The 24,972-nt window shown below is 39.2% G+C and overlaps 1 protein-coding gene across 1 annotated transcript in view; it reads right to left on the bottom strand.

The window, feature by feature from the left end:
* Window positions 1-24,972, bottom strand: part of LOC126161971 (serine-protein kinase ATM) — a 481,619-nt gene that overhangs the window by 188,934 nt on the left and 267,713 nt on the right. The window contains exons 25-27 of the mRNA XM_049918161.1: window positions 13,769-14,428; window positions 9,792-9,932; window positions 2,564-2,810 (exon numbers count right to left, since the gene is read on the bottom strand). Of these exons, the coding sequence (XP_049774118.1) occupies window positions 2,564-2,810; window positions 9,792-9,932; window positions 13,769-14,428 (1,048 nt within the window). The remainder of the gene's footprint in view (window positions 1-2,563; window positions 2,811-9,791; window positions 9,933-13,768; window positions 14,429-24,972) is intronic.

Raw genomic sequence — 24,972 nt, 5'->3', positions numbered from 1 at the left:
TGTCTCCAGGTCTCTCCCAAGCATACGACCTGCTTCCACGATTCTTAAACCAAGTGTCAGTGATGGTTCAATTATGCTCTGTGCAAAATTCTACCACGCAGTTTCCGCTTTTATTTTTTCCCCCCAGTTATTATTACCCTATTTTTTTTCCTTTTCCTACATTGAATTTCATTACCCCATCACAATTAAATTTTTGTTTCCTTTAACCATCTAAATAAATTCTTTTATCTCATCATAGACCTCTTCAATCTCTTCATCACCTGTGGTGCTAATTGGTGTGTAAACTTGACCATTTTGGTGGGTGTTGGCTGAGAGTGTATCTTGGTCACAATAATGTGTTCACTACGCTGTCGAAGTAGCTTACCCATATTCATATTTCCTTATTCATTATTAACTGTATTCCTGCATTACTCCGATTAGATTTTGGATTTATAACCCTGTATTCACCTGACTAGAATCCTTGTTAGTCCTGCCACCAAACTTCACCAATGCCCACTATCTTTAACTCCAACCCATCCATTTTCCTTTCTAAATTTGCTAACCTAGTGACCCAATTAAGAAAGGTAACATTCCTTACTGCTATCCATATAGCACCAATTTTGTTTCTCCTGATGATGACATCTTCCCGAGTAGTACCTGCCCAGAGATATGAATGTGGGACTATTTTACCCCCGCAATATTTTACCCAAGGGAATGCCACCATCATTTAACCATACAGTAGAGCTCCATGCCCTCGAGGAAAAATTATGGCTGTAGTTTCCCCTTGCTTTCAGCCGTTTGCAGTACCAGCACAGCAAGACCATTTTGGTTAATGTTACACAACCAAATCAGTTGCCCTCACAAACTACTGAAAACGCTACTGCCCTTCAGAAACCACACATTTGTCTGGTATCTTAACACAAACTTCTACTTTGTGGTTGAATTTACAGTAGGGCTATCTTTATCACAGAGGCACCAAGCCACCCCACCAACGGCAAGGTCCATGGTTAATGGGATAGTGACAGAAAACTAGAGAATTCCTTCCAGAGAACTCACATGAAATCCTCAGGGAAAGTTTACAACTGGTCAAATGCAATACAGTGACACTGAACATAGAGAAAACAAATAATGTTAATTTCAGTTTGATGAGGGGAAACAATATGTTAAATTAATTGTATATGTTGTCTCTGTAGACTGTAACAAACACAAAATTTATAGAAATGAATATTGATTCTCATATGAAGTGGTGTGAGCACACAAAGATACTTGCAAAATAGGATGTTATCAGAATGAGACGCCCTCAGAATCCTGCCAACAGTGTGTAACAGCCAATGCCTTTTTTCTTATGTACTATTCACATCTATATTCAATTCTCACCTATGGAATTCTATTCTGGGGAACAAATGCACAAAATATGAATACAGTTTTCAAACTACAGGAACAGGCCATAACAAAAATAACCAAAAACAGTAGTTGAGCACATTGTCAAGATCTGATCAGACAATGTGAGCTTTAACTGTGCCATATGAGTACATTTACCAGTTGTTCTGCACATCAAAAATAAAATTGATAATTACTATACAAAGAGCTCCATCCACACTGTAGACTCTGCTGTGTGGATTGCTGTCCCACTCAAGATTTGTGTTAACCAGTGATGTTATGTGAATCCAATGGTGTAGTGTCGTGTGTGCTGCGACAAGTGAAATGCAGCTGTAAAGCAGTTTCCACCCCAGCCGCCAGGGGCACCATGCTTTGCACATCTTCTTATGGTTTCTATGTGTTGTTTATTCCTTGGCATGTGAATTTTGATACAATTTTGTATATTCAATGTGTAGTTTTTCTGTACTTTCTGTCACTCCTGTTTACAGTAGCAATGAGTAACCTACTTTTCACAAAATACTCATGCTCAGAAATGTTAATGCTAATGGTAAAGTGCTCCCGATCTACTCATCTCCTGTAACCAACTGTTTTACAATCAAGTAAACAAACCTAGTTATTCATAAACAAAGATTTTTAATCCAGATCAATTTCTAGTCTCAGACTTCATTTCAAAGGCCAATGAGCCCTATTTATGCTAATTCCAACATCATCATGAAACAAGGGCTCGACAGAACCACAGTCTAACATAATATTCACGACACTCTATCTTGTTTTTGTTACCCACCGTGATAACAGTGTCCCAAGCGGCCAGCAAGCAACACTTCTGAATACAATATCGGGTGAGTGTGAATACTAATGTTTATATTGCTTTATAACATGTTTTGGCAATAGTGTGTCTATGCACTACCATAAAAATTGACAATAACTACAAAATGACACCACATTTGTCATTCTTTAATTTCATAAGGACCGTGGACGGTATGTAATGGTACATTACAGAACAGTTTTTAGTGAGTCTCTTGCAATATACAGATATTTACTCAATTGTCATTTTCCTTTAACAACAAAAAATTGCTAGTGAACACAGGAAGACACAACCTTTTACGGAAAGCTGTTGCTTACCTGCCCCAAAAAGCGGAGTTTTGTTTGCTTCACTTTCAGCCAAGTCAGTGAATTTGGAACACAGGAATCTTATATCACTTACCCAAGAACTTGCGTGCTTCCTTTGATGCTAATATTGTATACAAGGCTGAGCTGGTTTCCTTGACGACATTGATATTTTCATCTACCAAAGCAACAGAAAGTTTCTTTAATACACTGCCAATAAGCAACACAATGATGTCCTCAGTCAGTACAATATTTTCATCAGTTTCCTTTTCTGGTTGCAGAACAAGTGTTGCCAAATCTGAAGGGCCAATTTCACCAAGGCAGCGTGACGCCCCAAGCTGCACCTAGGGAAGCAAACATTTATCTTTCTTATTGAACAAATGTGATCATAGTGAGAAAGAAAATGTCCAAACCATTTATGAAGAATGAGAAATTAGTTAAAATGACAGTCAAATGTGGGTAATTCAAAATAATTTTTCAGACCATATAATAAAAGTAAGAAAGTGCTATACAGATCAAATGTGAATTTTAAAACCACTAATATTCACAACAACATTAACAATTTCACATTTTATTGTGGCATACGTGTGAAAATTAGAATGAAAGTATAGTTATTTCCAGACTATTAAGACCACATCTTTTCCAAGTTTTCTCCTTCAATTATGTAGGACTATTATGCAGATCGACACAGCTGTAGTGATGGGACAATTGACTGTTTTTAAGAACTGATTGGCCAGTCGATTGTTTTTTCATTCAGTCGGTTGTTTTAGTCAAATGAAACATCCAAATAAAATTAGTCTCTGTGGCCTTGTTAGCTACATGAATGTTTCCACTCACTCAATGAATATGAGTGGTTTCACTCAAAGTGAGACAACTGACTGAAACAAGTCTCCTTCAGTTGTGAGAGTGATTTAAATGTTTTCACTCAATCACCGTGTCTGAGTGGTTTTGTTCAGTGCAAGACAACTGACTGTCGGTTGCAGCCATTACCTGAATGTTTTCACTCTCTCAATGGGTTTGAGTGATTTTACTTGCATACATTGTCAGCCTTTTCGGTTTTGGCAATTTTTTTAGGGACAAATAAAGTGTCTTATTTAAAGGAGATGCAAATAAAAAGTATAGCTTTAAAAACAAAGCATTTTCAAAATATATTTACTTACTTTGTTAAATATGAATTTTTGTACTTGTGGTACTAAATATCGATTTTTGGTTGGTTTTAAAAGTTTAATATCTAATGCTGCACTGTAAATTTATGAATGTATAAATGAACAATCACTTTATAAAATGTTTTTATTTGGTCGGTTTCTTCTCTGTTTGTTCGATAAAAATTTTGCAATTGATTTTAAACTAACTTTGCAGTAAGCTGGAGACTTGCACTTTCAATTCAGCTCAGAACTGGATGACATGCAATATGAGCTGGCTTTGAGACTGGTGTGTGGGGGAGGACACTTCGTTTTCGATTGGTCGGTCGGTCTTTCTGTCCGTCTGTCTGGTACAAATTTTGCATCTGATTTTAAAGAAACTTCTTGATAAGTTAAGACTTCAAACTTTCAACTTAGCTCAGAACTGGATGAAAATGCAATATTAACACGCTTTCTTTTCTGGTATGTGGCACAGAATACTTGGTATAATACTGCAATTTCCCTGTTTTCCTGTTTCAGTTGCGAATGTTTTGCAGTTAAGAATGATTGCTGAAGTTTCCAGGTGAGCGCAAATCTCTCATATTTTTACATTCATGGTCTTTTCATGAGATATACTTAGGAGGGAACACTGTATCAGTTGACCCAGTTGAAGAGAAACTGAAATAAATCTGAAATTCACAACATGTCTCCACTGTAATCTCATCAAAATCTCTGAAATCAACTGAAAAATTTCACACAATTGAGACTAAAAATTAGAAATTAATTATTCAAATAAAAGAAACTTTCTAATACAACATATTTTTCACTTAAAACGAAAGAACGAACAATTCATACAATATGCAAAGCTACAATGGTGTCGAATGTTTTCATTCGATTACTCCCACAAACTAGTTTCACTCAAAAGAATGAATGAATAATTGAATCAATATGTAAAATTACAACTGAATGAGTCGCTGTTTTCCAACAACCGAATGAATGGATCATTTTCACTCAGTTGTTACCATCACTACACATCTGCTTACTGGTACTCATACTGATACTACATGAGAAGAAGAAGAAGAAGAAATCACATAAGACTCAGAGCTGGAAATAAACAATTTTTTCAGCCTTCAGTTGCAAGGTAATTTTTACTCGATTACCTAGGTTTCAGAACCTTCTTCAGAACCTATAAATTAAACCACATACGGACATATATTACTCACTGAAAAGCATTATCAGTCTAATGATTGAATAATAAAGAAATCGTGATACTTACAAAAAATTAAATTATTTTGAGAGCCAAACATTGGCCATGTCACAGATTAAAAATTAAAGCAATAAAGACACATAATCATAAGATTATGTCTGTCGAAATTAAAAACATTAAGGCGAACGTAGACAGAGCTACGCCGGTCAGAAATAAGGACCACACGTGAGCGGCTTGGAAACTAGGTGTCATGAGCAGTTCCGCGGCGAGGCTCAGCCGCGGCCAAGCGCAGGCGCAAGAGACAAACTGTCTCAAAATTACTTAGAGCAAATATACATATAAACAAAATGTGACTGAAAGCCGTCCTACAAATGGACAAAGCTATCTATTGGTATAGCAACATTAAACAATTTACCTGAGAACAAACTACAAAGCCAAGGTATAAAAATTTTTTACATTTAAATATTATAGTAAGAGGGCGAAGCCCCGCTACAGTAACTAAAAATTAGTGTCGAAACCGTGCATGCTGATCATAAAATGTCTTTAACATAAAAAAACGCTTTAGCAACTATGTGTCATTAGCAAGCATATTATGAAATACAAAGACACATGTGCAATCGCATTATAATAAAGCGACAAACCAGATAGGGAAACAGCATCGGCCATTCGAAGCAGACTGTGGGTCAACTCCACTGGAGTAAAGGTTGAAATCCTAAGAAATAACTTCTATTTTTTAGTTGCAGCTGATCATTAAGTAAGTTGTCTCTATCAGTAATAAGATGTTTAAAAATTTGCAATTCTTCGAGGGTGTTTAGCCTACATCCTTTAACTTCATTATGCGAAAGCTCTGCATCTTTTAGAGGCTTGGGAGCATGCACCTTTTGGATCAGGTGTTCAGCAAAAGTAGATCCTCGTGTTCCATCACCGCTTTTTGTCAGCAGATGCTCTTTAAACCTAACAGGCAGGGCCCTCCCTGTCTGGCCATTGTAATAAGAAGGACATTCAGCACACGTGATCTTATACACACCTGACAGCGATGATTTATCAGTTTCTTTATCCAGAGAATGAACTAAATTCTTTTTGAGGTTGTTGGTGGTAGAGTATGAAACTTTACACCCTAGGTTTTTTAATAAACGACTTACCTTATAGGATATGTTACCTATAAAGGGAACTGATATGTATTTCGTTGCCTGGTGTTGATTGTGAGTACCTGAACTGGAAAGGGTGGTAGTCTTCTTTCGTGTTTTTTTGTTGAACAACTGTCTCACTATACTGGGATTATATCCATTATTCTGAGCGATGTTTTCGAGGACTTTTAATTCGTTCTGTAAGTTGACTGGCGAAAGCGGAATGGAAAGGGCTCAATGGATACTCGAGTGAAAAAAGGCCATTTTATGGGCCTGAGGATGGGTGGAATCAGCTGGGATGATGATGTCGGAATAGGTTGCTTTCTGAAAAATTTTGAAATCTATTTTGTTGCCAATAATGGATAGAGTCAGATCGAGAGAGTCTAAGGTCCTATCAGCTGTCCGATTTTCTTGCGTGAAACTGTTTTCTTCATGGAGGTTATTGAGAGTGGTAAATAACAGTTCTAGCTCTTCATGGGAACCTTCAAACACAAACAGCAAGTCATCTACATATCTCGCATAGAATATTATATTATTTACCAAATCTGGACAATTCCGAAAAAACATCTGCTCCATTGAGTTTATAAAAATATCTGACATGATACCAGCTAACGGGCTGCCCATAGCTAGACCACAGGTTTGCGAATATATTTTATTATTGAAAGAGAAATAATTGTACTTGAGGGTGGTGCGTAACAGAACCATTAGTTCATCGATCAGAGCTGGGCTTAACCCTCCATTGCTTGTGCAGATGACGCTTATCATCCACATGATTTTCTCACTATTTTATTTGACTGGACTGGACTGGACTTCTTTGCTTTAATGACATCCAACCCAACTTGCGTATCATATCTGCCACCCTCTCTCCCCTATTACGTGATAATACAAAACGAGCTGCCCTTTTTTGCACCCTTTCGACGTCCTCCGTCAATCCCACCTGGTAAGGATCCCACACCGCGCAGCAATATTCTAACAGAGGACGAACGAGTGTAGTGTAAGCTGTCTCTTTAGTGGACTTGTTGCATCTTCTAAGTGTCCTGCCAATGAAACGCAACCTTTGGCTCGCCTTCCCCACAATATTATCTATGTTGTCTTTCCAACTGAAGTTGTTCGTAATTTTAACACCCAAGTACTTAGTTGAATTGACAGCCTTGATAATTGTACTATTTATCGAGTAATCGAATTCCAACGGATTTCTTTTGGAACTCATGTGGATCACCTCACATTTTTCGTTATTTAGCGTCAACTGCCATCTTCCACACCATACAGCAATCTTTTCTAAATCGCTTTGCAACTGATACTGGTCTTCGGATGACCTTACTAGACGGTACATTACAGCATCATCTGCGAACAACCTAAGAGAACTGTTCAGATTGTCACCCAGGTCATTTATATAGATCAGGAACAGTAGAGGTCCCAGGACGCTTCCCTGGGGAACACCTGATTCACTTCAATTTTACTCGATGAGTTGCCGTCTATTACTACGAACTGCGACCTTCCTGACAAGAAATCACGAATCCAGTCACACAACTGAGACGATACCCCATCAATGAAGCTCATGTAACTTTTGTAGGGAAACGGATGCTAAAGAAACAGATGTTATAGAGATCAGAGTTTTCATTGGTTTACAATATATGTGTGAATCTCTGAGACATTCTAGAAAGAATGTATCGAAATTGTGGGATAACTCAAAGGGCAACATATTTGAATCATGTTACTTATGCGTGTGTGAAAACTGATCCCGTTTCTCCTTGAGATGTCTGATGTCTGATAGTAGCCATGATAGGGGTGTTTGCACAGAGACTGACAAGTTGGCTGTTATCAGAGACGTACTGCAGGTATTTATGAACTATTCCTAAAAACATGTTCACTTATTGTGTACCTTACCACATGTGTGTACTAAGTGTATTATACTTAGATTTAAACAAAATACTTCTAAAATCATTCTTTATGGAATAAAAATCACAGTTGCTAGTAATTTTCTTAATCTATCCCATGACCGATTGAGAAGCTTAATGCTTGATCTTCAGGTGCCACCATATATTCATGAAAACATAAATGTGGTACATGAAGAAAAAGCTTTAAGCTTCAAAATCAGTCATTGATTAAATTAAGAAGACTGCTAGCAACTGAAGCAGACTTTTAGTCTATAAATATGTTTCTCAGATGTGGATGTTCAACTGAGGAAATATTTTGCAAAACCATCCATACACACAATTCAGTGTGTCCAAATACACTGTTTATGTTGTGGATGATATCTGTCATCCATACAAGTGACTGTGTCAGGAAGTATCACGTGAGTAGCAGAGGGTTAAGGTGGGTGTGAAAGTGTCCAAAGCGTTAGGGAATCTTTCAACCCACCCAAGTTTGGCCACCACTTGGGAAGGCAAATAGTTGTGAGACAAACCAGATCCCACATATGTGGGTTTACTTTCAGATTACTCTTTAGTGTCTTTTGAAAAGCTTGTAAGTCTTTACTTTGGGGGAAAAAAACCTGCAGTTACTGACCTAGCTAGTTCAAAAGTGATTTTTCTCTCCACATTCTTGTTAGACAACTACTACATAAGAAGATCCAGATTCTTGAACGCCACATCCTACTTGGGCCAAATTGGCAATAATGGTTTGTGTCAGTCAAAAGGCAGAATACTTATATGGTCTGTTCGAATAAACACTATCACCTATTGACAGAACACTAGCACACTGCATTATTTTCTTCAGTTAAAAGATGTAACATCCCATAACCATAATCTAAGTATCACACATTTTCATGGTTCAGGTGTAGTATGGTTTCAAGAATATTTCACCTGCCTTTTCATGGAGCATCACCACGGCAGGATGAAACAAGTCACACATATTCCAAGTACTGTGCAATGACCAATGTCAGTCATTTTGAGCTCTAAGTTCAAGAGCAAATCAGATACATACTCTTGCAACACAAAAGTTGACATCAATTTTTGCATTATGCTTCCTGAACAACTGACTGGTATCTCTGGAAAACAATTAGCATAGCTAAGATAGTTTAACACACATAAAATGATGAAATTATGATGTGTTTGTTCAAAGAGATGAATGCTATTTTGTGAGTTAGAACCCGAATTACATTCCATAATGCCCAAAGTCTTTACTGAAAGTTTATAGTGAGAGGGTACAGAACTTGGCTGAATTAAATTTGGGAATTTTCTCTTGAACATTATAGGTGCAAAAATTTCCATGCCCTTGTCTTCTACAAATGAGAAGATGTGTGTACAACTCTTTATTACCACTTTAATAATAATTAAACATGACAAAAGGGGTCAGAAAGCTGTTATTTATTTGTAGATGATATCCTATATAATATATGAGCAAGTCTGTGTACTGTATTTTTGTTATCTGTTTGTGGTGGATGGATCTTGACAGCAGAAATTCCTACATCCCAGCAGGAGTGGCATAGGGCAAATGAGACCATACGGAGTGCCAAGGAGGACCTCAAGAGTATTCTACTCCCACGTAAACCCATGGCTGAGAAAGATGAAAATCTTAACAATTAAAAAAATCTTAATTAGCATGAGGTTAGCTACTGCTAAAACCAGATGTTCATACTCACATGCATGTAACGAAAGTTAAATGACATTCGGGAACAGAAAACTTATTTTATTTAGTAGAAGTCAGATAAGAAATAACTGTACAATTATCATTAAAGGGGAATATCAGTACTGAAAATGTTGAAAAGTGTTCTGACTTTGATGGATATTACATGGTTGTTTATTTCGAAAATCTGGAGGGGGGGGGGGGGGGGGGGGGGGGGCACTGAAAAGCAAACGATCATCACTTGATTTCAACTCCAATGCTCAGATCTGCTTTCCAATAGACAAGATATGTTTCTCATATTACCTCTTTGTCTTCTGCAGATGTAAGCCCAACAAGCACACACAGCAACCGATGTAAAATGCTTTCCTCACAATCTTCTGAAAATCCTCTTAAATTTTTAAGTGACAAGTATAGATCCCTCAGTTCTGTCTTTCTTGTCGAAAGCTGCATAAAAAAAGAGAAAGGTAACTTCAGTTATTTCAACAGAAGAATTAAATTTCACTGTAAATTTCTGCTTCATGTGATACCATTTTGAATGATTCTATTTGTGTATATGATATTCAGAAAATTGGAACTGCCGACAAGGAACATCTAATTTTGAATCCTATTAGTCCTAACTGTAAAGAATAAAGCTTATATATAATAATCAGTCACATTAGATCTAGTGATATGAAATAAATTATGATATAACTGTATGTCTTTTCTGGTGTGATTGAGGAAAGATCAATATCCAGCTCTCCGGGTGAGTCAGGCCACACAATCTTTTGACAACCATTCTAGTCATAATCTTAAGGTGCTGCAGTTCACAATCACTGCTCTGCTTTTGAAGAACAGAGAGGATGGGTAGGTCTATCACTGAAATATTATGCAGCGAGTGGGAAGGGTGTGGGTGGGGGGAATTGGGAGGGAAGAGGAGAAATAAAAAAAATTAAAATAAAAACATGCTATCGTTTCTTTTGGAAACAATTCTACAAGCATATAAGGTACTTTTGTGGCTAACTGCAGTCAATTAGTAACATTCAGAGATGAAATGATGTCTATCAATTACATTATATTTATTCCTGACATCACAGATTACATTTATTTACACTCTGAAAGGAAATGCTTTATATCAAACCAAATAAATGTAGCAAATTACAGAAAAAAACTCTGCAACCATAAACTGTTAAAAGTCATTCAAAAGAAAGTACTGTTCCATAATATCAAACTTCTCTTCTGAAACTTTATGCTACAGGTCCATCAATACTTCACTACAATATGGAAACAGCCACCCAGACTCTAAATTTGAATGCACAAGACAAACTTCCTTCAGCACAACATGAGATGTCTCAAACACCTTGCTCGCATGGAAAGTTGCTTTTCCAGTAAATTTTGTGGAGAGATTTGTAGCCCTTCAGAATATTTTACACAGCCCACTTGTCATTATAGGTACACTCAAGTCTCTTTGCCGTATCAGCGTTAAAAGAATTCATTATCATCCCATGGTTGATTCAAGAACCTAGAGCTGTGAACACAGCCTTAATAGGCTGGTCTGTGACCATATGAGATGAGAGCATAATTTGAAGGTCAACTCAGTGCATTTCAATGTTTCCTTTACCTTTGCTTAAAGTATTCATCCCTTCATGTTTCTCAAAAGTTTATTAATCTAATCACTAAAAATTCATTCTCCTACAACAATGAAATAATTTTCATTTTTAACTCTGAATACAGGCTTAGTTTTATCCACAGACTATGATTTCCCAACATTTAGCGCAACGAATACACTGACAGGCAAAAAGGGTGAAGCACCTAGAAGCCATGTGAGATATCAATATAAACTGGTGCACCTCTGGCAGGTGTGTAAGCGATTAGATTTTGAATACACTGTGACATTTAGAATGACCATCAGAATGCCATATTGTTGCTCATGTTTACTTTTGCTGCCAGGCCAGGTAGGGTATATAAGGGACATGAAGAGCGTCAGATGTTGAATGATCACTGTGTAGGATGTGGAGAAGCTGTAGGCTTGTATGAGACAGTGTTATCAGCACCTGAATTAGTTTGAAAGAGAATTTACTGTGGATCCCGATTTCGCCGGTTGGTCAAATTGTTCTTCATAATGACGTGGGGCATCTGGATGTGGCAGTGACCCAAAGTTGGAATGTAGGGTTACATGAAGTCAAGCACACTTGTCACCAAGGTTCCAGTTAACCTCATCTGACCACAACAAGGGAGGATCGCCATATCATGCACCAAACATATTGTAACCCTTGATGTTGGTGCCTATCATATAAGAACAAGTAATAAGCTCCCTGCAACTGTCTGCGGCATCCTGCACCACTGCTTCGAGACTTAGAACAGCCAGATTAGTGAATTACCATCCCGTGTGTAGGTATCATAAACATCAAAATACAAACAGCTGCATATAGAGTGATGTTGCGACTGGAAGCATGGTCTGCATATGAATGATGTCACACTGTATTCAGGAATGATTCACGTCTCTGCACCCCCATGTGATTTATCATTGGTGACCTCGGGATAGGTACCAACCTCCAATATTTTCAAGTGACTTCACAGCTGGTAGTGACTGATGGAACTCTGACGGCCCAACAGAATGCCGTGGACATCTTGCGTCCTCATGTGTTACTTCTCATGCAACAGTTTTGTGGCACCAATTTTCAACGAGACAATGCATTTGTGTCTTTGAACCATCTGCGTGATGTTGAGGTACTCCCATGACCAGCTAGATCCCCATATCTGTCCCTGATAGAACATGTGTGGAACTAGCTTGAATGACAACTCCTTCTTGTGCCAGTACTGAAGATATCAAGGACCAGTTACAACAGTTGCGGAGCACTTGCCTCAGAAGAGCACACAATGGCTTTATGACACCCTTCCAAACCAATGCATGCATTCAGACCACAGGGATTTCAAAGTCATATTGATAAATGGACTCATACTGCCAAGTTCTTTCGAAATTTGACTCTTTTTTATAAACACTTAAATAACATAACAAACCATTTCAACCAGTGAAGTTTAATTTCATTTCCTCTGCTCCTTCTATGAGCTTAACTTTTTTTTTTTTTTTTTTTGCCATGCTGTGTAGTACCTTAATGATGAGATTCAAAGAGGTCTTCAGTGTTGTGGATCAGTTAAACTGCACTGCCTATTAGACTGGATCAGTTAAACTGCACTGCCTATTAGACAACAGGACACATGCTGAATCTAAGTGACTGAAATGCTAATCATTTCTGCAGAACGTACTAATGTATGTGTCCTGTCTCTAGTCGTTCAAGGTGTTCAGTTTTTTTTCTGAATATGTGGAGGGTGTTGTGTTGATAGCATTATCCGTTGCAAAGGAATGGGTCTCGGTTTGGTTGAAAGGTACTAGATGTCATAATCTGCAAAACTAAAGTGCCCTATCTCATGTTTTTCACATTTATACTTGTGTATTATGAAGATATCTCGTTTAACTGATGTGCCATATGAAAGTTCTCTCAAAAACACACCATTTTTTGTACATCATGTTGTGCAAAAGTGAGGGAAAATATTTCATCAACATCTCAAATTGTTACTAAAATGTGGTCGATTTTACATGCAATCTAGAGTCATAGTTTTTCATGCAGATAATCAACTGTTGGCGTATTTAATAATTATATGCAATTCTCAGAGTCCAATTTCTGCATTAATTAACTATCAGTTATTAATTTCACGAATCTGCTGTCCTCAGCTTTACATTATTAAATGGGAATGGCAAAAAATGCCAAATTTTGCACCATTTTGTACAAACTGCCAATTTTACATTATGTTGCTAAAAATCACAAGTTTTGCATTATTTTTTTGCTTTATTATTTACTTGAACTTTTCCTGTCCCTAACATCATTGATGTTAGTGTTCATTTTTGTCAGCAAGACTTAAGGTTTCAAAGATTTGATAAAGGAGTTGAAAAGGTGATTTCTGTAATTTAAAACATCTGACAGTGTCACCTCTGCTTCAACTGTTATTGTTCTGCAATTGATTAGCTACATCATTACAGAAATTACACAAGCAGAACATATATAAACAAATGCTTCAGCTACAATAAAACTGACACACAACTATTCATATTCAAATTAATTATATTACTTGAGCTGGTTTTTGTATGATTGCTTTATATCTTAAAGGTGAAATGAGAAAAAATATTGACTGTATTTGAGGACTTAAGCTCTCATTATACTGAGTGCAAGGGACATAAAACAATACAGAATATCAATAATTATAGAATTACACAAACACACTGTGTGAAAGGTCTGCTTTATTACCTGCAAATAAAGATGTTTCAATCTCTCCACATGGCAGCTAGAGTACATTTCAGCTTCCAAGAAATATTTTATTTCTTCTTCCAATGTATATTGTTTTCCTCCATAGACTGTCCGCTGATATACTTTCTGAATCTCATTAAATTTAGGTTGAGCTGGAAAGGGACCTAAAAGTCTGATTCCTGATGAGAGACACTCAGCATTTTTCACTATTATAAATTCAAGTAATCTGCAAGCTTCTGCAGCTACATATCCACCAGATTTGACAACTGGTACCAGAACACTAGTGCACATTCCAAGAAACTTTTCTACAATCAGTGCTTTAACTGGAAGACATTTATCAAGAAAGTGCAAAAGGCAATTACATGCCGCAATTGACAAAACTCCTTGGTTTTGTTGGTATGCTTGTCTCACGATGTTAATAAGTTGGTGGATAACTTCTCGTATAACAAAAGTTGACAATGCATTCAGAGAACTTTCTGTAAGATTACATCCCAGCAAGTCAGCAAATGCAGCATATCGATGAAGTGATATTATCATCTCTTCACAAGTCAGCTGTTGATGAATATCGACTGCCAGCTGAAGTAATATCTTCTGTATTACTCTAGGTTTGTTTTTTGACAAGAACAGTATCAATTTCACTTCTGGTGCCTGTGAGTTCTTCTGTAAAATAACAGACAAGAGACATAGAACAAGAAAGTATAAATTCAAAATACAGTTTTACATAACACAATCATGTAACAGGAACAAGGAGAAATGTAAGACTTACAACTTAACAATTACTCATCAGTCAAGACCAATGAAAAATAGACTAACTTCAACTACAAGAGACAATCACAAATATCCTTTCGTATGGAGCTGGACCAAAAAGAGGAACTATATAAAAGGTGTAACAGTCAGCAGACCTCACTCACAAATACTCTGTACCTACCAAAACATTTCTCTTTGTTTTGTCCAATGCAGAAAAAAAAACCTCCACCAACAATACGATGATGTGGTTAATATGATGATTTTATTCCTATATTCGTATTGTCCTTAATTTTGAAAAATGAATTATAGATCTACAGAGTGCTTATAATTAAACTTTCGGTGCTTGAGCCCCTGCTTCAGCCCTATAGTTTTGTAAAGCTCCAAGAGGTGGCAGCACTACGTGTAACCTTCAAAATATCACCTGTAATGGAGGTGCATTTCATTTCAAGCAGAGAGATGCCATCCAGTTTCTTTTGGCGGAAAACCAAAGCATCGCAGATATTCATAGGCATTTGCAGACTGTTTGCAGAGCTATGGCAGTGAACAAAATCATGGTGAGTCATAGGGCAAGACACCTCTCATCATAACAATGTTGCACAAACATGTCCGATTTCCCCCATTTGGTCGGCTGCACTCAGCTGTCACTTCTGCAATGTTGGAACAAGTATTACACTCTCATTCGAGATGATGCACAGATCACAATCAAACTCCTCACTGCACAACTGTGTTGGCAGTGCTGACAAACTTGTTGACTAGCTGTGGTTCTCAAAGGTGTGTGCCTGCTGGGTTTCTTGTCGGTAAACAGAAGAACATAAAGAGCAACAGAGGACCATCTGTGCAGAGTTTCTTGTGTGTTATGAGGGTGACCATGACAATTTTTTGTCATAAATCATCACATGGGTTCATCACTTCGAACTGAAAACAAAATGGCAATCCATGGATGGTGCCACTTGTCCTCTGTAGAAAAAGTTTAAAGTGCACCCTCAGCTGGTAATGTCACTGTGATGGTCTTCTGAGACTTTGAAGAGATTATTCTGCTTGATGTCATACGTCATGGTGCAACAATCAACGCTGAAGTGTATTGTGCCACCCACAGGAAACTGGAGAATTTGACTTCAGCATGTTCAACACAAAAATGCAAACACATTTCTCCTTCTCCATGATAACACATGACCTCACACAAGTCTCCATACCTGAGAGCAGCTCACAAAACTTCATTCGACTGTTCTTCCCCATCCACCCTACAGCCTAGATTTTTCACCTACTGACTCCCATCTGTTTGGCCCAATGAAGCATGCACTCTGCAGGAAGCAGTACATGGATGATGGGGACGCTGCTGATGCAGCAAGACATTGGCTCTGACTTTGACCAGTAGAGTCCTCCAAGTAAGATGGTGTAAGATCATGGCATTGAACGAAGATTATGTGGAATAATAGAGTTTTGTAGCCTAAAGAGTGGGAAATAACAACGAGTATTGTGATCCCGAATAAAACCAGCCTGCTTTTTGTGAGCAACAATGTATTAAAGGGATACAGATTGTCCTTTTTCTGCAATGGGGACGAAAAACATGACTCCAAATTCTGAATTCACTTGTGACGTGGGAATTCTACATCTACAGCTACGTCCATATTCTGCAAGCCATCTGATGGTGTGTGGCGGAGGGTACCTTGAGTACCTCTATCGGTTATCCCTTCTATTCCAATCTCGTATTGTTCATGGAAAGAAAGATTGTCAGTATGTCTCTGTGTGGGCTCTAATCTCTCCGATTTTATCCTCATGGTCTCTTTGCGAGATATACATAGGAGGGAGCAATATACTGCTTGACTCCTCAGTGAAGGTATGTTCTCGAAACTTCAACAAAAGTTCGTTCCGAGCTACTGAGCACCTCTATTGTAGAGTCTTCCACTGGAGTTTATCTATCATCTCCATAACGCTTTTGCAATTACTAAATGATCCTGTAACGAAGTGCGCTGTTCTCTGTTGGATCTTCTCTATCTCTTCTATCAACCCTACCTGGTACGGATCCCACACCCGTGAGCAGTATTCAAGCAGTGGGCAAACAAGTGTACTGTAACCTACTTCCTTTGTTTCTGGACTGCATTTCCTTAGGATTCTTCCAATGAATCTCAGTCTGGCATCTGCTTTACCAAATTGCTTCTGAGGGAGGGCAACGGCCAGGTGCATCATAAATTGTTGAAAAAATTACTGTTGTCAAGAATGTTGGACAACAATGTGCGATCTTCAGGCAGTGCACTAGCTTTGCCACAGGAGCTGTACATTTCATTTCATGGACCACAGTTTGAAAAGTGCTGCAAACAATTGTCAAATGGTGTTTCTAGTGAGATTCCTGTCTGTTAAGAATGCAGATGGTCATCACATTCAGTAATATTTGTAACCTGGAATGTAAACAAGGTATGCAATTAACAAATGTTACCCTGTTTGGTGAAAATTAAAATAAGTTTCTTTCAATGATTTGTTTGTTATTTCCATTCCACTTGTCCTTACAAATGCTTCCACAACGTTTGATTGTCCAACAATCTTCTGTTTCCCAAGGGGGGCCTCTCAAATACTGAGAGTTTTATTGTAACCACCCTGTTGATCTCTAATTGTAAGTCAAGCTATTGTATTATGTGAGTGTAATTTGCACAGTATCCCCCCCCCCCCCCTTGTCAACCGTTTTAACTGTACTAGACATATACATCTATGTGTACATCCAAACCAATGTGAAATGTGTTGCTGACAGTACATCCCACTGTACCATTTATTAGGACTTTTTTCCATTCTATTCACTTAAGAATCATCCGAAAAATAATTGCTTGAATACCTCTGTGCATGCTGTAATTGTGAGAGGCGCTCAAAAGAAGAGGTACGAAATAACACTGTGGGTAGAACTGAAGTCTTTATTCAAGAGTAATCACCAGAGCTCTGACCACAAACATCCCACTGTTTCATGATGAGCTTTGTCATTACACTTTATGTGATATTGCAGATGTGTGGATGTACATTACTGTGGAGCAGAATCCCCTCCATCAGAAGCCCAGGTCGTTTGTCCTTGATGGATTTGCATAGGCTACAAAGTGTCTCACAGTCCACATCGCTGTTAAGGGATTCTTTTTTTTTGCTAGAAGAATTTAATGAGTACATGAGTATCAGAGCTCAGATGTAAAAAAACACAGGGAGGTGACAGCACTAGATTTGTGTGTCTAGATGTCTCACTATGTTATTCTAAAGAGCCATAAGCAAATTTCAACTGGTTTGCTTGTTGTAATGTTTTGTAGCTTTCCAGTTGAACGCTCCTAATACTCTAATCTCGTCTTAGCAATCTGTATGGGAATGACATGTATGGGGTTGTAATGCACAGGGTGGTCAGAAACAGTATGAAAATCTTGCAATGTTGGTTGTGCTGAGAAATAATTGTTAAGGAAAAAATTTAATATGTTGTGCAGTTTCCAAGTTAATTGGTACTGAAATTTGCCAACCAGGCCACTGTGCACAGAACTTCAAGTGGCCTGCCAGATACAATTAGTGTCAGTTGTTCTCATAGCATAGATGATAGCCCTCAAGACTGCTCTGTCTTTGGCTTGGGTTCGATTCTTACTACTGTCCCATGTCCAATTTTTGTATCGATTTCTTGTATGGTTTCAGGAAACCAAATCAAGAACATGTTTGGTGAAACAGTCTCTGGCAGGCCACTTGAATTTGCACATGCAGTGGCCTAATTGGCTAACTTCAATACTAATGAAGTCAGAAATAGTGCAACATATTGAAGTTTTTCCTTAACAATTACTTCTATGCACAACCTACTCTACTATACCCTTACAAGCTTTCCAGACTGTTTCTGACTCCTATATTCCAAGATTTATCACTTAAAGTCGGTTCTAGAAGCTTCCCAAGTAGTTTTTCAAGGGACTGTTAGCACATATCTTCACACATTTGCCAGTTAGGTCCTTTCGGGGTTTTCATGATACTTTTCCATGGGTCAAACAAACCTATGGTAATTCATGCCGCCTTTTTTCATAACCATTCAACATACCCTGTTAGTCCAATTTAGTACACGTCCCATGCACTTGAGCAATATTGTAGGATGGGTCACATGAGTGTTTTATGGCTATGGCCACCTGCATGGCACCATCCTGTGCCAGCCTTTTCCTGGGCAATCTATAGTAATCTTTTCTACAAATCCAGAATCCTAAACCCCTCACCTGGTTCAGATTCATTGGCAACATCTCTGCAACCCGGATACAGGGTGAGGACACCCTATCCACATTCCTCCAGAACCTCAACAACTTATCCCCCATTTGCTTCACCTGGTCCTACTTAATCCAAGAAGCCACTTTCCTAGATGTTGACCTCCACCTCAAAGATGGCTACATCAGTACCTCCGTCCATATCAAACCTACTAACCACCAGCAACACCTCTACTTCAACAGCTGCCACCTGTTCCATACCAAGAAGTCCCTTCCTTACAGCCTAGTCAACTGCGGTCGTCGGATCTGCAGTGACAGGCGGTCCCTCTCAAAATATACCGAGGGTCCTACTGAAGCCTTCAGGACCGTAATTATCCTCAGAACCTTGTACAAAAACAAATCTCCCATGCCTTATCTTTCCAGTCTCCCACCACCTGTCAAAGTTCCACCATCCAGCCACAGAGAAGCATTTCCCTTGTGACTCAGAACCACTCAGGACTGGAGCAACTGAGTTACATTCTCTCGTTGTGCCCTGAACTGAGAAATGTCTTGCCCACTATCCTTTCCACCCCTCCCACATTGGTATGGCCCTGTTCACCGAACCTACACAATCATCCATCCTTACAAAACCCCTGCTCCCAACCCCTTACCTTATGGCTCATACTCCTACAATAGACCTAGATGCAAGACCTGTCCCATAAATACTCCCACCACCACCTACTCCAGTCCGGTCACTAACATCACCTATCCCATCAAAGGCGGGCTACCTTCAAAACCAGTCATGCTATCTACAAGCTAAGCTGCAACCACTGTGCAGCATTCTATGTGGGTATGACAACCAACCCGGTGTTTGTACACATGAATGGCCACCGACAAAGAGTGGCCAAGAAACAAGTGGACCATCTTGTTGCTGAACACGCTGCCAAAGATGACATCTTTTATTTCAATGACTGCTTCACAGCCTGTGCTACATGGATCCTTCCCACCAACACCAGCTTTTTCTGAATTGAGCAGTTGGTAACTTTCCCTGCAATACATCCTACGTTCCGATAACCCTCTTGGCCTCAACCTTTGTTAGTCACTGTCCGCACCCATCCAGCCCCTTTCCTGTTTCCATTCCAGCACTACACAGCCATCATTCCACCATCACACCCAGTCTTTTTAATTCTCTCCTTTTCTGTTACTTCCCCCCCCCCCCTCCCAACTCTGCCCTGCCCTACGCCTAACCTGCACCACTTCACTGTCCACCATGCCCACCAGGCTATCCTTCCCCCTCCCCAAACGAGCCTCTTCCTTACTCCCACCCAGTCGTCACTCCCATCATGCACTGCTGCTGCTGCTGCTGCTGCTGCTGCTGCTGCTTGCAGTGTGGTTTCAGTTGCTTGAGACTTCAGCCTTTATATATATATATATATTTTTTTTTTTAAAAAAGAAAGATGATGAGACTTACCAAACAAAAGTGCTGGCAGGTCGATAGACACACAAACAAACACAAACATACACACAAAATTCTAGCTTTCGCAACCAACGGTTGCCTCGTCAGGAAAGAGGGAAGGAGAAGGAAAGACAAAAGGATATGGGTTTTAAGGGAGAGGGTAAGGAGTCATTCCAATCCCGGGAGCGGAAAGACTTACCTTAGGGGGAAAAAGGACAGGTATACACTCGCACACACACACATATCCATCCGCATATACACAGACACAAGCAGACATTTGTAAAGGCAAAGAGTTTGGGCAGAGATGTCAGTCGGGACCTACCCTACTATATAAGAGATAACAACCATTTCCTCCACCAACTCTCCACAATTGATGTTCTTTTACCAGATGACGCCCTGCTTGTCACTATTGATACCACTTCCCTTTCACTGAGATCCCTAATGCCCATGGGCTTACCGCTATTGAGCACTACCTTTCCTAATGCCTGACAGATCCCAAACTTACAACCGCCTTCCTAATCACCATGACGAATTAATCCTTGCCACAATTACTTCTCCAATAAACTAAACCGGGGCACAGCTATCTCACAATTCTATGCCAACCTATTCATGGCCCATCTACAGAACTCGTCCCAAACTCTGTCACCTGGTTCAGATTCACTGATGACATCTTCATGATCTGGATCAAAAGTGAGGACACCCTATCCACATCCCTACACAACCTTCTTCGCCATTCACTTCACCATGTCCTACCAAACCAACCAGCCACATTCCTCGATGTTGACCTACACCTCAAAGATAGCTACATCAGCACCCTAGTCCATATCAAGCCTACCAACCAAAAGCAATACCTCCACTTTGACAGCTGTCGCCCATTCCATGACAGGAAGTCCCTTCCATACAACCTAGCCACTCGTGACCATCGCATCTGTAGTAACGAGTGGTGCCTCTTGAAATACACCGGGGGTCTCAATGAGGTCTTCACAGACCTTAATTACCCTCACAGCCTTGTACAAGAACAGATCTCCATGCCTTATCTCTCCGGTCACCCACTACCTCCCAAAGTGTCACTGTCCGGACGCATAGAAACATTCCAAGACTCAATATCACCCAGGACTGAAGCAACTGAATTACATCCTCCATCAGGGTTTCGATGACCTCTAGTTCTGCCCTAAAACGAGGAATGTTCTACTCAATATCCTTCCCAACCTTCCACAGTGGTATTTCACCGCTCACCAAACCTACACAGTATCCTCATCCATCCCTACACAACTCCCGCTCCCAACCCCTCACCTCATGGCAAATATCACTGTAACACACCTAGACGCACAAGGCTTGTCCCATACATCCTCCCACCACCACTACTCCAGTCTGGTCACAAGCACCACCTATCCCATCAAAGGCAGGGCTACCTGTGAAACCAGTCATGTGATCTACAAGCTAAGTTGCAACCACTGTGCTGCATTCTATGTGGCCATGACAACCAACAAGCCGTCTGTCCACACGAATGGCCACTAACAAACTGTGGCCAAAAAGCAACCGGACCAGCCAAGCACGTTGCCCAACACAACATTCTTCATTTCAATGACTGCTTCTCAGCCAGTGCCATCTGGATCCTTCTCACCAGCATCAGCTTTTCTGAACTGCACAGGTGGGAACTCCCTCTGCAATATATACTATGTTCCCATAACACACCTGGCATCAACCTTCGTTAGTCTTTGACCCTACCCACAGCCCCTTCCTTGTTCCCATTCCAACACTAAACAGTCTTCTATTCTACCAATGCACCCGCCATCTTTTTACCTTTCTCCTTTTCCATTAATCCTCTCCTGCTCCGCGTCTATCCTCCTGGCTGCACCCAGCTCCCCTACCCCTTCTCATCTCATCCCTGTATGTTCTCATAAGCAGCATGTTACTGTCCCCCACCTCGACCTTGTTACTTCCCACCTTCTCCCTATCCCCACCACCCGGTTGTATCTCCCAGCACGCACTGTTGCTTGTAGTGTGGCATTGGCAGCCAGAGACTGTGGTCGTGTGTGTGTGTGTGTGTGTGTGTGTGTGTGTGTGTGTGTGTGTGTGTGTGTGTGTGTGTGTGCGCGCGTGTGTGCGTGCATGCATGCGTTCCATCTCCGATGAAGGACCTGTTGGCTGAAAGCTCATTTTCTGACAGTCTTTTTGCTGTGCCTATCTGCAACTCAGCATCTCCGCTATGTGGCAAGTAGCAACTATCCTTTTCATAAAATTTTTACACTCCATCCTGAAATTTCCATTGTTGGATTTTGTGAAATAACTAGGTGTTTCATTCATTCAGCAATTCACATGCTACAACATGAATTAAAAGCAAGCAAGATGCAAATTCAGCCAGAAAATGGCAATTTAGACATGTACACATAGTAAGATGACAGCATGATGCATATTTACAGATTACCTATGTTCCTATGCTTGCTTTGTAAAAATCATAATTCAACAGTAATATGAGATTTTGATAGCGTCCAGGTAGAGCGCATACAAGCAGTTTAGGATGAAATTCCATAGTAACCTGTGTGTGTATGCGTGACATAATTTTGACAGATTTTTAGATTTACCATTTTTGTGATCGGAAGAGAAACCAGCAGATGGAGAATCGACTGTAAGCTTTCAAAATCACTTGTGGAAGATGAAAAAACTGTCTTTGCAGACTGAATATAGTGACTGTTGAAATTTAAATAAATGTTTTTCGCCTGAATTTTAAACTGGTTAGCTGAAGGATGAGGGCACATTACATGTCTTGTGGTTTAAATGTTTTTGTGCCGGACCACCACATATAAGTGCTGGTGACAGCATATAGTCGGGCTCAGGGCTTTATAATCTTTCAGTGTGACACGGGCAGTACCACTTGGTTTTTGAGCAAATGTTGTTTTGTAATCCACAGAAATTTTCATGTACTTTTTTATACTTAACATTCAGGGCATTGTTCTGGACTCCTATTGTACTCTGAAGATTTGATTTGTATTTACTCACACTTGCAGTTGGGGAACAAACATGAACTTCAGTTTTTTTACTGATACTTAAATATCTCACTTGCCAGGCTTACTTTGTCATTAAAGTCAACTTGGTTTCTTTGAAGCAAGTATACTTCATAATCCAACCAAACTACTACATTAGGATTTGCAGTTGGAAGCAATTAATAACAATTTAATCGGCCAGCATATTTTGTAACTGCACGGATAATGAGTAAATTACATTAACCAGTCAAGATAATCACAGTCTAATGCCTGCGTTTACAAGGTTCCGGCTATTATTTTATGACAGGTCTCATGAATATTAATTTACATAATTCAAAGATCTACTGGCAAGAAGAGGGGTACATGTAAGGGAGTGAAATCAAATCCTATGATATCAGTGATGAGTCCCTAATATCCAGTTAGGGGTCACACACAGGCTGGCAACATACAGGGTGAGAATATATACAATGGTGAGATGCTGCTAGAGAAGGAGACAGCTCTTTTGTGTATTGTAGAGATTCGTACAAGCAGCCCATCAGGTATAGTTTGCCTTTCTCTGTGGAGCAACTTTCATTTATCTTCCTTTCTGCAACCATTTATCTCAGTATTCGTAATTTTGGACAGTCTACAATAACTGAAAGGACGAACTGTAGTATAAAGATCTTCAGTGAAACAATTCCAGAAGATAAACTTATTATTTCAGCCTGTTAGAAGACTGTTTTGTTCATGTCTATGTAATATCATAACTTGAATATAATAGAGGGAAACATTCCACGTGGGAAAAATATATCTAGATATAATATCATAACTTATTAGATTTTTCAGGAAATTGGTAGACAGAATTCAACTTTTGGTTCCACTGAATAGTTCTCACTTGCATTTTGTTTGTCGAGTAGCCTTTGGTAGCTATTAAATCTGCGTTTAAGCCATCTCTGCTTTTACAGAAACATTCAAATATGACAAACATATCATAAGAGAGCTTTCTCCATCACCCACAATCCTGCTTGGAATATACATGTCTAAATCTTACTGAATAATATTCTTGAAATTTATCAATTAATAATTCAGCCCTAGCAATGTAGCTCTGATGATATTCACTAATCAGATAAGACACAATCTGCTTCTCGTCACACTTGTTACATAGAAATTTTTTTTCCCCAATTTTTTAAGAGTCCTCCTATCATCAATAGCCTTGATACTGTAGAAGCTCTATAATCTTTGATTCCATCCTCCAAATTAGCAAGCCCAAATTTTTGATCCAGTTATTCACTAGGAGATTTAAGAACATATCCTAACAAGTTAGTACTCTTAACAGCTCTGGATGCTTTTCTCAACAGAAATTTTCTGCACTGTAACACAAATCATTGCACCAGGCGCATGTGATAATCATGCGAGCCTTTCTACGACTGGTAGGTTAAAATCTCACCCAATACTGTAGTGTGATCTGGAAACTTATGCTGGACACTTTCTAATTTTTCCTAAAACTACCACTGTGGCCCGTGATCTCTGAAATCATCTAACAAGCAAGGATGACCCACCTTTTATGCACCTCTTCATCTTAATTATTTCACATTCATAATCTGTAATAACATCTCATTAAATAGTACTGAAATACATCAAAATTGATGAAAAAGGAAGGATGGAAGATCAGGATTTAAAATTTCATAGACAAAGTCACTATAAATGGAGCATGTACTCGGATTGGGGCATGAAATCAATTGTGGCCTTTCAAGAACATTTTTCGCCTTAACGAATTTAGGTAAATCAGGCAAAACCTAAATCTGTATGGCCACAAAAAGTTTTGAACAGCCGTCCCCCAATTATAAGTACAGTGTCTTATCGCACTTAAGT

This window comes from Schistocerca cancellata, chromosome 2, assembly GCF_023864275.1.
Source record: "Schistocerca cancellata isolate TAMUIC-IGC-003103 chromosome 2, iqSchCanc2.1, whole genome shotgun sequence".
Taxonomy (NCBI): Eukaryota; Metazoa; Arthropoda; class Insecta; order Orthoptera; family Acrididae; genus Schistocerca; species Schistocerca cancellata.
The sequence above is the reverse complement of the archived record's forward strand: the minus strand, read 5'-3'. Positions and strand labels throughout refer to the sequence as shown.